Source organism: Podarcis pityusensis, assembly GCF_964106645.2.
Source record: "Podarcis pityusensis genome assembly, chromosome: 1".
NCBI classification, from domain to species: domain Eukaryota; kingdom Metazoa; phylum Chordata; class Lepidosauria; order Squamata; family Lacertidae; genus Podarcis; species Podarcis pityusensis.
Window position 1 is genome coordinate 43900249 of NC_138028.1, and position 12787 is coordinate 43913035.

At 45.4% G+C, this 12787-nt stretch overlaps 1 protein-coding gene across 3 annotated transcripts in view; it reads right to left on the bottom strand.

The window, feature by feature from the left end:
• Positions 1–228: 228 nt before the first annotated feature.
• RPAP1 (RNA polymerase II associated protein 1) overlaps positions 229–12787 on the bottom strand; it is a 45873-nt gene continuing 33314 nt past the window's right edge. For all 3 annotated transcript variants that reach the window (XM_080996456.1, XM_080996454.1, XM_080996455.1), the window contains 8 exons: positions 11145–11254; positions 9922–10117; positions 8807–8956; positions 7818–7960; positions 5018–5822; positions 3570–3746; positions 2604–2660; positions 229–1414 (listed from right to left, as the gene is read on the bottom strand). In XM_080996456.1, the coding sequence (XP_080852582.1) occupies positions 1259–1414; positions 2604–2660; positions 3570–3746; positions 5018–5822; positions 7818–7960; positions 8807–8956; positions 9922–10117; positions 11145–11254 (1794 nt within the window). In that variant the 3' untranslated portion in view covers positions 229–1258. The remainder of the gene's footprint in view (positions 1415–2603; positions 2661–3569; positions 3747–5017; positions 5823–7817; positions 7961–8806; positions 8957–9921; positions 10118–11144; positions 11255–12787) is intronic.

Consider the following 12787-nt stretch of genomic DNA (forward strand, 5'->3'; position numbering starts at 1 on the left):
GTGATTAGATGGCCTTGTCACTCAAACAGTGGCTGAGTTTGGACATCATGGAAAACTAGCTGTGATGGGAACAAGCCCAGACTCCCTTTGGGTTTGCATGCTCCAGTGTGTCCCCTACAGATCCCTGACATGGCATCCCAGAGCATGCCTTCAGATTTACTAAGTTCCACCAACCACATTCTTCTTCTTTTGCTTTTGGGGAGTTGTTGCAGCTGCCAAAACATCCTGTTATGCGAAAGATAACTTTATTAAATATAATATGGTTAGAAAAACAAAGAGAGAGAAAAACAGCTAATGCGGAAAGATTGGGGGTGGAGGGAACAGGTGGCTTTGCACAGAGATGGAAACGTCTAATGTTGTTTCCTGAGATGTGTCAGGCGCAGAACAGCTGCAGGACTCAACAGCTTGCTCAAATCACTATCCCATGAACAATTCTGGTGAATCAGTTCCCACTTTTCCCAGATATTTCTACCCCAGTCATTGCAGCAGGGACATACTTTGGTAATCTTTCAGTGCCCTGTACGAGGCCAAAATTTGGCATCCCCAAATGGATCTTCTCAATTATGAATCTTCTCGATTTTGCACCCCCTCGGCTCAGCGCCCTGTGCGGAGGAACCACCCGCTCCACCCTAAATCCAGTGCTGAATTACAGCCTTCCAGCCAAACCATAAGACTTAACATTCCAGGTACAGTAGTACTTCTGGTTACAAACATAATTCGTTCCGGAGGTCCGTTCTTAACCTGAAACTGTTCTTAACCTGAAGCACCACTTTAGCTAATGGGGCCTCCCGCTGCCGCTGTGCCGCCACCGCACAATTTCTGTTCTCATCCTGAAGAAAGTTCTTAACCGGAGGTAATATTTCTGGGTTAGCGGAGTCTGTAACCTGAAGCGTATGTAACCCGAGATACCACTGTACATTTCACCACGTGCTACGAGCAAATTAAGCCTTTCTGTCTTCTAGTAGGAGATGCCAATAATCCTACCGACATCTCACATTTGCATCACCTTTTATTTTTTCCCTAAAATCATTTGTCTTTCAACTTGGCAGAAACACTTGCTTGTCGAATTTCTTCCATCATGAAGAGTCAAGCCACTTTCACGGAAACTATGCCAAGGCCAAGCCAGGCCGACAGTGCAGATCCCTTCCTGTCGTGCTCCTCAGGCAAGGCAAGAGACCAGGAGGGTGACCGGCCTCCTCTCCAGTCTTAGCGCTGCTGCCACCCCACCCCACCCACTGTCAGCTGCTGAGGTTCTTCTCTACAAATCTGATGTGAATGGCTCCTCCTTGGGCTGCTTCTTAGTCACGGTGTTCAGGTATTTCAGACGAATGGTGGGAAGCTGCTCATAAAGGTCAAAGCCCACCGGGCTCTCTTTATTTGGCAATTTATAGTAGAGAAGATGTCGCTTGAGTACCTGAAGAGTGTAGGAGGAAGCAGAGGGTGAATGAAAGAAAAGCAGTTTCCCCGATATGGCTCAAACCCTGGAGATATGGGCCATTCCAGGCTATGCTTTTTCTCTTATGGGGAAAGCATAAGGAGCACAAGGGAACTAAGCAGTAGTCACGCAGACGCTGCAGCCCAAACACATGATGTTCATACCATTAGCACATCTGTTCTGGGGAAATTTGCACCTTAATACTGCTGCAACGCCTGCAGTATTTGTCATGTGACAAAGACACATGAGAGCAGAAGCAGCAAAGCAGGCTGGGAAGTGCTGGGACTGCACAATCATTTGGGCCTACTAAAGTTATTCAGGCCTAACCGCTAACTGTTGAGTCACTCTGACATGTGACTTAGCAGCCATTTTCTCTCTGTGTTCTCTGTAAGATTTCAGTCAGAGTCAGTCTGCCTCAGTTGTGAGCAGAGTCAGTATGTAATCTCAGTCAAACTGTTTTGAACCATGTTGTTTATGAAGAAGTTTATTTTAACTCAGTAAAGTTCTTATTCTTTCAGTTAAAAACTCTGCATTATTAATTTACGCTGCGCGTCAGTATTAGGTTGCTGGTACCTCAGCTGCAAACAGAGTTATTGTTTGAACTGTGCTGTAAGTTTTAATGCTTGTTATGAAGGGGAAACAAGATTCCTAGCTATCAGCTTACAATAGTGCTTGCTGAATCTCCCAATCACATTTAGCGGATTGCCTAAGTCTCTAGTGAATTGGTGGCTGAGCTTAGGTTTGAACTTCCTCCATTTAACTGTTCCAGTGCAGAAATATTCCTCACCCAACAGCCTGCCTTTCAGAAAATTACCCAACTGGCCACACAATAAAATGTGCTCTGTCACATACCATATAGAATCGGGGCTTGCTTCTTAGTTGGGCATTTTAATGCTAAACTGCGATTGTAAGAAGGGTGTTCAACAGTTTGCATGATCAACATCCCTCCATTCCTATGGAAATGATGTGTACTTTGTGCTGCTGCACAAGAAGACTCAGTAGAGAAACCGGAGCAATTGTTTGCAGTGAGGCAATGGGCTGAACTAATGTGTCTCAGCCAAACAACCCATAGAGACGTTGGGAGCACTGTGAAAATTCATCACGCCACAAAACTCTCTTTTGTAGCATTACGAGGACTGGTTTTGAGAGCCAGCTGCAGGGTGCCTACCTCATCAGCCAAGAGCCAAGTCCTCTGGAGCATGCTTTTTCGGGCCACATCAGCCTCCTGAGATAAAAGTACCAATAAAATAAAATAAATGTTAAACTTATTATAGTTGCTTTTCTAAGAGAAAGGAATCCAACTCTTCAGAATCCCCAAGGGAATTGTTGGCCACCACAGGCAACAATGAACATGCAAGAGCCAAAATCTCTATATCCTATATAGCAACCTTTTCTTCAAGAGTTTAGTGTGCTCAGAAGAACCCATGCAGATACATCTTGTTTCTTGGGCTGCTCTTTCTGAATTAAGTTTCTTGGCAAATCAGCTTTCTGCTGGCATGCATGACAAGTGGCCTGATAGACCTAGTGAGGATTCAGTGGTCTGGCTCACACTTCACTCTAAGCCAAAGCATGGCTTAGCATGTGGGCCAACCTTGAACCACCAGAGGTTCTAGTTTGATCCAGGAGACCATTTTCCCCAAACTACAACTGCACACCCATCAGCTGACATCACTGTTGACATCAGCGGGTGGGCAGGAGGAGAGGATTTAATCCTGCATTGGCTGGGTGCCCTGTTCCCAACAGGAATGTGCAGCAAAGGCAGCAGGATTCAATCTCCTGAGCAGGGAATTAAAGTATTTCTCAAAAACAAAGTGTGAAGCAGCTCACACGCTTCTCCTACGAGCAGGAGGGCAGCAGTGGAGCACTCTGGACAAATGAAAATTTCCATATTGTCTTCAAAAGGCAACCCAACAACAATGCCACAGGCTATTTCTGTTATCTCTAAAAATCCCAGGTCCACACTGACAGCCCAGGACAAGACATTCATCCAGATCCTCCCTCCTAAAAGCTGACGGGCTTTTCACACAACCAATTGAGACAGAGCATCAAAACATAACAGGGAGGAACTGTGTGCATCAAACAACCAGCTTGGTAGAAGAACAGGATGCACCAGGGCCAAAAGATGATCGCATACCTGTGTGGTGCTATCCTGTGAGAAAATGAAGCTGTTGACATGGGCCACAGCAACCACATAAAGTACAGGGCACCAGTTCTGTCGCAAGGTCCCTGTGACCAAGGTCTGAAAGTACTGCCGGAGGAGGTTCAGGTTGTCTTCAGCAGGGGAAAGGTATCGCTCCAGAGACACAGGAAACTGCAACAAAACCAAAAAAGCAACACCACTCAAAAATATGTATTTTATGTTTTCAAAAAAGTATATTTTATAGAAAAATACACCGAAACACATTTATTGTACACACACACACACACACAATAATAATTGTACATGAAGAGTGTGTAAAATTTAACTGCAGACTCTTCATGCATTTGTTCAGGCACGCAAGATAGGATGGAACAGACCTATGACTGTGTCATGTAATTCTACTCAATACTGATCCAGAGCAGATTCCATCATATAGTTAGCAGAGTAAAAACTTAAACATGTTGCAGGATTTCCAAAAAATAGACCAGAGGCAATTAATATTTCATCCAGCAGAGCGTTACTGCTGCTGAAGGCAAATGAGTATAATGGTCACAAATCCCATACATTCAGGATTGGCACTGTCCATAAGAAGTCCAGTTGCAGCAGACTTAAACTTACAATAACTTATACTATGTACAAAACGCCACACCAGAAGGAAGAGAGGTAGAAAGAGAAATTGAAACCCAGACTCCTTCTGGCCTTACTTTGATAGTCAGCATGACCTTGACAGAAGAGATAACAGAACCAGTTTAAACCAGCTGCACTCAGCTTCTCTGAAGGAATAACCCAAACACCATGAACCTTCTGCTTGTTTCTTTCACACAGAGAAGTTTCCAGAACCCTCTTGAATTAATTAGAAAAGGAAAAATCTCTACACATCCGATCAATACTTTCTGCACCAAGAAATGCAAACTGACAGACTGAGCTCCAGCAAAACTAAAAGTGGAGAGGGAATTAGGCTGCTCAGTCCATCCTTAGTGGGGAACAGAATTATGCTCCCCCTAATCCTGCCAGCTACTTCTGCCTCCTTATACGTTTCCTTCCTTCCCTCTCTCATAGTACTAGAATACAGGGACATGGAAGATTCAGGGCAGGCAAAAGGAAGTACTTATTCACGCAGCACATAGCTAAACCCAAAGATGTAGTGAAGACCACCAACGTGGATGGATTTATAAGAGGGTTAGACACATTCATAAAGTGTTAAGGCTATCAATGGCTACTGCTCAAGACAGCTTTGCTGGGGATTACAAGTAGAGAGTTCTGCTATGCTCATGTGCTGTTTGTAGGATTTTCATAGACATCTTGTTGGCCACAGGAAGAACAAGATGCTGGACTAAATGGGCCTTCCGTCTGATCCAGCGGGGCTTTCTTGAGCTTGCTTCCCACCCCCCAAAGTCCACCCCTACCCCAAAACAAACCAGCCTTATCTTGGGGAGACCTACCTGCTGGAGTGGAACTCCCAACGCCCTCAAGGTGCTCACATGCTCTCCAAACACAGCCATCCTTGGCTGCACACTAAACCGCCTCTGCAGAGGAAGAAGCACGAAGACGCCAAAGAGTGGGTCTCCAAAGGAGACTCCTTCAAACTGTTCAAGAAGGTTGATGTAGAGGTCATGGAAAGAAGCTAAGCCAGGGAGGGGAGCATCCAAGTTCAAGGAATCCAGGACTTTGGGCTGGCAGTAGAGGGAGAGTAGAGCAGCGGTGTAGCAATGGACAGGCCCTTCCAGGAACAAGTCGCTGCCCGTGAGGAAGACACACATAAGCCTTGCAAGTTTGGCTGCCGCCGAGATGCCCTGAAGGACCCTGGCTCTCCAAGTCTCCAGCAAGAGGACCCACTGCAGGTTCTGAGTCACTGTGCGCACAAGATCCAGTGGGAGAGAACTCAGCCCAGCCCACCGGGTTTCTGCACCAGTCACACTGTTATAGAGGTTGATGAGAGGAAGGAACGGCCAATCGGAAGGCAGGATTGGCCCTTTGACCTCAGGAAGAATCATGGATTGGATTAAGTGTGTTTGTCCTTGGTAAACATCTCTGGAATGAACAAGGGCGGGCTCCAAGTAAGCAAAGTGAGAGAGGTAGCAGGCCTGGATCTGTGGGAGATGCTGGTATGCTTCCTCCAGTAAGGCACCACGACTAGGGAGGGGAGGAACAGCAGCTGCTGAGCCTGGCTGTGCTGGCTTCGCCTTTGAGCTCAAGTGCAGGAGGTCTGAGAAATCAGCAGCTTCTGGCCCCCCTGATTTGCCTTCCCTGTACAAAAGAGAGGGTGTGGGGGGACAGGTGATGAATACCAATGCTTTCTTGATTAATGCAATGATATTTGCTATTTGCTTATCTATTTCCTACAGAACAAGAGTAATCCCCAACAGTCTTATGATCTACGTTTTCACAAACAAAGATGCAGCATGACTCCAGGGCGCTGCCCTAAGGAAATATATTCTACAGTGTGGCAGGTTGAGTCTTGGTTGACCACAAACTTGACATGAGCCAACAGTGTGATGCGGCAGCTAAAAAAGCCAATGCAATTCTGGGCTGCATCAATAGGAGTATAGCATCTAGATCAAGGGAAGTAATAGTGCCACTGTATTCTGCTCTGGTCAGACCTCACCTGGAGTACTGGGCACCACAGTTCAAGAAGGACACTGACAAACTGGAACGTGTCCAGAGGAGGGCAACCAAAATGGTCAAAGGCCTGGAAACGATGCCTTATGAGGAACGGCTAAGGGAGCTGGGCATGTTTAGCCTGGAGAAGAGGAGGTTAAGGGGTGATATGATAGCCATGTTTAAATATATAAAAGGATGCCACATAGAGGAGGGAGAAAGGCTGTTTTCTGCTGCTCCAGAGAAGCGGACACGGAGCAATGGATCCAAACTACAAGAAAGAAGATTCCACCTAAACATTAGGAAGAACTTCCTGACAGTAAGAGCTGTTCAACAGTGGAATTTGCTGCCAAGGAGTGTGGTGGAGTCTCCTTCTTTGGAGATCTTTAAGCAGAGGCTTGACAACCATATGTCAGGAGTGCTCTGATGGTGTTTCCTGCTTGGCAGGGGGTTGGACTCGATGGCCCTTGTGGTCTCTTCCAACTCTATGATTCTATGATTCTAGGTGCTGCTTATAAGTATATATGAAGTGCCTAACTGGAACAGAACAGAGATAAGATTGCTAGAATAAATGCACCTCCAGGAATAGCTAGGGCAGCTCAGAAAGGGGTATAAAGGGGATTCCTGGATGTAGAAAGGGCTTCTGAGTGTGTAGCACTCATTATCATAGCTTACAGCACCCTTCCCCATCTTGATTTTGCTGGACGCCCAGCAACCACAGCCAACCGATGGCCAGGGATGATGGGAGCTGGAGTCAATGTATGCAGAGGCCACCAATTGTTTTTATACGTGGGAATCCATGTTACCAAGGAGATTCAAACATTCAGTTCCTTTTCTCATTACTATAAGCAGCCTCAACGTAGTGAAATTTAATAACTTATTTTTGGGATGAGGAATATATTGAAAGGGAAATGGTCTGAACGCATGGCAATTCCCAACGCCCATTTTCTGCTTTCAGACTGACTCTTGTGGAGTGCAGTGCCGAAAGTGCCACGTTTGTGGATTAGGTCACCTTCTTAGGCCTCGGCAAATCTCTCATGCCTTAACCCACTTTGCAGTGTTTACGTTAAGGATATATCACCATCAACATAGAAGAAGTCAATTTTTAAAAATTGCACAAACATAACCTCCAACTTTTTGCACAGCAAAAGTTACAAGTGGAAAAGCAATAAAGATGGCATGGAGATTTAAAAGACTTCACAGCTGGTGCAGAGAAGAGCAAGAAGTCACCCTTTGTCCTTCAGGGCCATGGAGCTGCATCAAAATGTTTCTTCAGCTATGTAGACAGCACAAGTATTAGTCATGACGGCTATATATTATCTCCAGGATCAGAGACAGTGTGCCTCGGAATATCAATTGTTGGGGATCAAAGAGGAACAGAATGATAAGATAGTTGTGTCCTGCTTGTCATAAGCATCTGCTTATGATCTAGACACACTTTTAGTAACATCCAGCAAGACTCGTTTTATGTCCTCAACTCCCACTGCAAGGAAACCTAGAACAGGATCCCCAGTAGGTTACTGAAACTAAAGCTCTCCTGTAAATCTCTCTTTTTTCCAAAACAGTTTCTCCACATCCTCATCTTTGGAAGGGTTACTCAAGGGGAGCGATGGGGAAGAGGTGGAAAGAGGGAGTGGAACTTACGGAATCAGTTTTGCATTGAAAACAAGGCCCAATAGGAGCTCATGAGCCAGGTGCTCACTGCCTGGCAACAAACGGCTTAACAACACCATGGCAACGCAGTGATGGAGTGAAGCATGCCGGCTGTAATCCGGACAAGTACCTGCCTGCACAGGAAACAAAAATCCAGCACGTGAAAATGTTGCAGCCATGCGCATTGACACAGATATACGGGTCATGATATGACACAGGGCAGGGGCAGGAATAAAGGGAGGTGTTCTATGCCTGCAAGAGTAGGCAGTTTTTTTATACTGATGAACAACCTCAGAAGATATCCTCCTACACATTGGCTTTTCACCATGAAGTCCGCAAATCAGCGCAACACAGTGCAACTTTGCATGGTGTTTATGCAACGTGGTGGGAGACAAGTTAAGGCAGATACTTCGGTTGGCCAAAATCTGGGCTTTACACAGTAGATCACTCAGATTTTCAGCCAGTTTCACCTTATGGTGAATGAATACACACGGCACAACCCCCAACTTTCCCACAACCCGTAAGTCCCTTCAGACAGAGTCTACTGATGTTTGGGTGGCAAGGGAGTGGGTGGGAGTAGAAGAAGACAGCTTTAGGTCTCTGCAGACTGTTAAGAAGCTGCAGTATGTTTTCTTTATGGGTGGCAAATTGGGATGGGAGGTGGGGGAAAACACCTATTGGCTTCTTTTGTCCATTTCATTATCAAAGGTGGGGAATGGAGAGTGGGGAACATTGTAAAGTGAATCAGTAGGTGCCAAATTCTATTGAGGAACCACAGCCTCATTCATCATGCCCCCTCCCCAGCAGGTTCTGTAATAAGGACATGGGCAAAGCCACCCTGGTGTTCCTTAGATGTTTTGGACTACAACTCCCATCAGTCACAACCAGCATGTGCTGTAGTAAAACACATCTGGAGGGCCCTAGGCTGGTGATGGGTGGGCTAAGCAAACCAGAAGTGAAGAGGGATGCAAAGAGCTTACCATTTTCTGAGCCAGTGAAAGAACGTAATATTGAAAATGGTACTCATGGCTCAAGAGCCAAGCAGAGGAAGGAGTTATAGAAGGCGGGTCAGCAGTCCAGCTCTGCAGCAGATAGTCTGTCACACCCTTCACGTCAAGTATGGAGACATACTGTGTCAAGAAAAGAAAAGAAAAGGTAATGTCAGTTCAAAAACACCTGAATCTAGAGGGTGATAGTCTCCTTTAGCTAGTTTTTTTCTGTCATATAGAAATGTCATTCATATGCTCAGCTACTACAACATCCTTCTCATTGTCTGCTGGGATAATTGAAAACTGATGGTTTCCCCGGAGAGAACAATGCATGCTATATTCACATTTTAAGAGACATAGGAAAAGAGCCCATTTGTCTGGAAAAGTAATCATTTATGGTTACTGCTCCTTCTTTCTTGCCAAGTCTGTCAATTTTACCTGCTCCGGAGCTTTTCAGACTTTTAACAACCCATCTGCAGAAGGAGAAAACAAGCTTGCTCCATCTTCCATGTGACAGCCCTTCAGATATTTGAAGATTGCTATTATGTCATTTCTCAGTCTTCTCTTCTTCTAGCTAAGCATACCCAGCTCCTTCAGTTCCCTCAACCATTCCTCGTAAGGGTTGGTTTCCAGATCCTTTATCATCTCTGTTGCTCTCCTCTGCACTGAGCATACCTGCAAGCTTCCCTGAGATAAGAACCCCTGCACAACTGGGGTTCAAGACTGGAGGAAGGCTTGTACACAAACACGCTTATAAACCATCTACAGAATTTGCCAAGTTGGGGTGTGTTTTTGCATGCGGTTCACATAGCCTCATGCCTCCAAGCTTAAAATTTTATAAAAACTGAAGAGGGTTTATATGACCAAAGGCTAGACTTCAGGCTCTCATATGCCCAAGGGTTAGGCTTTCAGGGCTCGCTCAACCAACTCCTGGCTTTATTGCATCTGGTTGCCTGAAACACATAAATGGGACACTGTTACAGTGCCCTTGTTTACACTTTCTTCTCAGATGCAGGAAGTGTCCTCTGTTCTCTTTTTTGGAACAGAGCATGTCTCCAACAGAAATGGCTCGAAGAACAGCAGAACAAAACACCAGGAGGGCTCACCTTGCCAACCAGCCCTTTGTGTACGGTGATGATGCTATCGACAAGCACCAGGAAGGCAGTAAGGAAAGGGAAAGGCGATTTAGAGCCTGCAAGGCTCATTGGGGGTTTGCCCCCAGCGCAGCTCAGAGAAACGATGCTGGGGAGAGATTCTGGCGCTGGAGAGCAGGTTACAGGATTGCACACAGCAGAGCACGGCCTGTGTGGAAAAGAAAGAGAGAGAGAGGTTATACTTCAGAAGGCAAAGACTACTGAGAAAAAAGCAACTTATTAAAAAAAAAATCCATGAGATTAAAGCGTTGCCAGCTAAAGAGAGAAATTCAACAGTATGCTAAGACAATAGTACCATCAAGGCAAGCATTCCCCACTTGACCCCACATGCTGTTCTGGGGTTCTGCTGACCAACCCAGGGCCAATTTGGGATTTGTTTCATGTGCTAGGTTTGTCGGACAAAGTAGGACTCTACCCCCACAGACCACTCCCAGAGTGCCCTCCTTCACTCCTTGGCTTCTTCAGCTTTGCCATATAGGTGGTTGCAGAAAGCACAATCCTGAACCTACAGTGCAACGCTATCCTCTTGAAGAGCAGACAAACTTGCCCTCATTATCTGGAAGCAAGCGCTCCAGAGGTATGCAGATGCCTAACTTCGCACATGATCTATTTGCCAACACCAGCACACACCTTGATCTGGCCATTAAGTAACACCCTGGCAAGAAGAAGAAGAGGAGTTTGGATTTGATATCTTGCTTTATCACTACCCGAAGGAGTTTCAAAGCAGCTAACATTCTCCTTTCCCTTCCTCCCCCACAACAAACACTCTGTGAGGTGAGTGGGGCTAAGAGACTTCAGAGAAGTGTGACTGGCCCAAGGTCACCCAGCAGCTGCATGTGGAGGAGCGGAGGAGCGAACCCGGTTCCCCAGATTACGAGACTACCGCTCTTAACCACTACACCACACTGGCAAGAATAAAGAACCCTCTGCACCAAGGTAAACTAATATTCTGTGCCACAAAGCAGGATTCTGTGACCCGTGTAAATGATGCAGTTTAATGTATGCCCACGTTGCATAATTTACTCTGACTTTATGAGCGAGATCAAAAGACAAATAGGGACAGGGGCAGAAGGAAAGAAGACACACAGCCCTGTCCATCCAGCAGAATGACAGCACAGCACCACTGCTGCTTGTTGGCTTGCTGCAGCAGCAACAGACGTGGGCACAGATTTTACCTGAGCATTTCCCAGAGGTTCTGCATGACTGGCTGGCTGAGGAGAGGCAGCAGCAGCGCTGATGTCAGATGCTCCACTTCCTCTAAGGAGTCAATGGGGTTTACTGATGGCTGTGAGGGGGGAAACGGGAGGAAAAAGGTGTTTTTGTGAAAACTCTGAAATTAAGCCAACAACATATACAGTGCATGAGTCAGACCTATTGATTTCCTTCCTTTTTAAATTCAAGATGCTGCAGGCACATGATTTTGCCTCATGACATTGTCCAGGACAGTGATATATTATGCATGATCAATGCCTCCAAACATATTTGCCTAGGGATGTTTTATTAAAGAACTCAAGTACAAGGCAAGAGCACAGCAATAAGGGTGGTTCTCAAACTCATTGTCTCTTTCCCTGCCTCACAGGAAAATTGCAGGACATCTTGGCAGATCACTTAATAATTAATCTACCTGTTGTAGCAATTGTATGTTGAATGTGCTAGATGCTGCATGGTTTTTAATTGTATTAAAAGAGATCTGCCATTGTCCACCTGAATGAAGCTTGCAACCACTGCTGGTCCATGGACCAGAGTTTGGGAACTCCTGGGCTGGTGTAACTGCCCTAATGCTTCAAGTGGGACAGCTGAAGAGTCTCCTTACAGGCCCTTGCAAATCCAGGACTCTTTAATTCAGCTCCTTGCAAGATAGAGAGATCAGTCACTACTTTTCTGTATGGAATTAGAAGTGGGTCAAGGGTGTCAAAATATATTGAACAACTGGCAAGGAGGAAACTGTTCTTTCCTGTTTATGCTCTACAGTTGACTACCACTGTCTCCTTCCCAACAGGAGCTCTTCCTCCTTTCCTGTGCTGTAAGGGAGACATCAAACAAAACAGAGGAATACAGAGATGCACACTGTACTCCTCCTGCTCTAGATAAGCTTTGGGTGAATGGGGAAAGTGCTCAGACACAAGCCTGGTTCACACGTAATGTTAATCCATAGTTTCTTTAGGTTAACAATGGCTTGTTTGAAGACTACCCATGATTTGTTTTCTGGCAACAAACCAGTGCTCGAAAAGATCCCTGGCGCTAGGTTTAAAAACAATACAGAACAAACACATATCTTTATTTGCTTTTTGTACGGTTTCTAAAACTATTTCTGGTTGTTTTTATGGTTTGTAAATTCCCTTCAGACTTGATATGTAGAAGGAGATTCGTAATCCCCCTCCCCTGGCATAAACTAATAACGTAAAATGAATAAACAAAAGTGAAGCTTATGAACCACAGCTTAACTATGGTTTGGTGTCAGGTCCAAACCAAAGAGCTACGTCTGGCCATCCCACCCCAGATGCTCACCAAGCTATACAAGTATTAGACAAGAACAGTTGGAAAATAAATCAAGTTCTGGAAAAACAGCCCATGACGTGTTTGCTTGTTGGTGAGTCTACTCATGGCTTGTTGGACAAGCAATGGGTTATTGTCATGTGTGAATGCAGCTACTGAATGCATAAGTGGCTCTGGCTATGGTCAGGCCTCAAACAATCTAAGTATAATCAATAACAAAATTATTTTCATTTGCTTGGTGATTTCATAAAGACTTTTTGACTGGTAGTTGCTTCAAAAAAGCTCCTGAAGGTCATTTCAACAGGGGCTGAAAACTACTGCT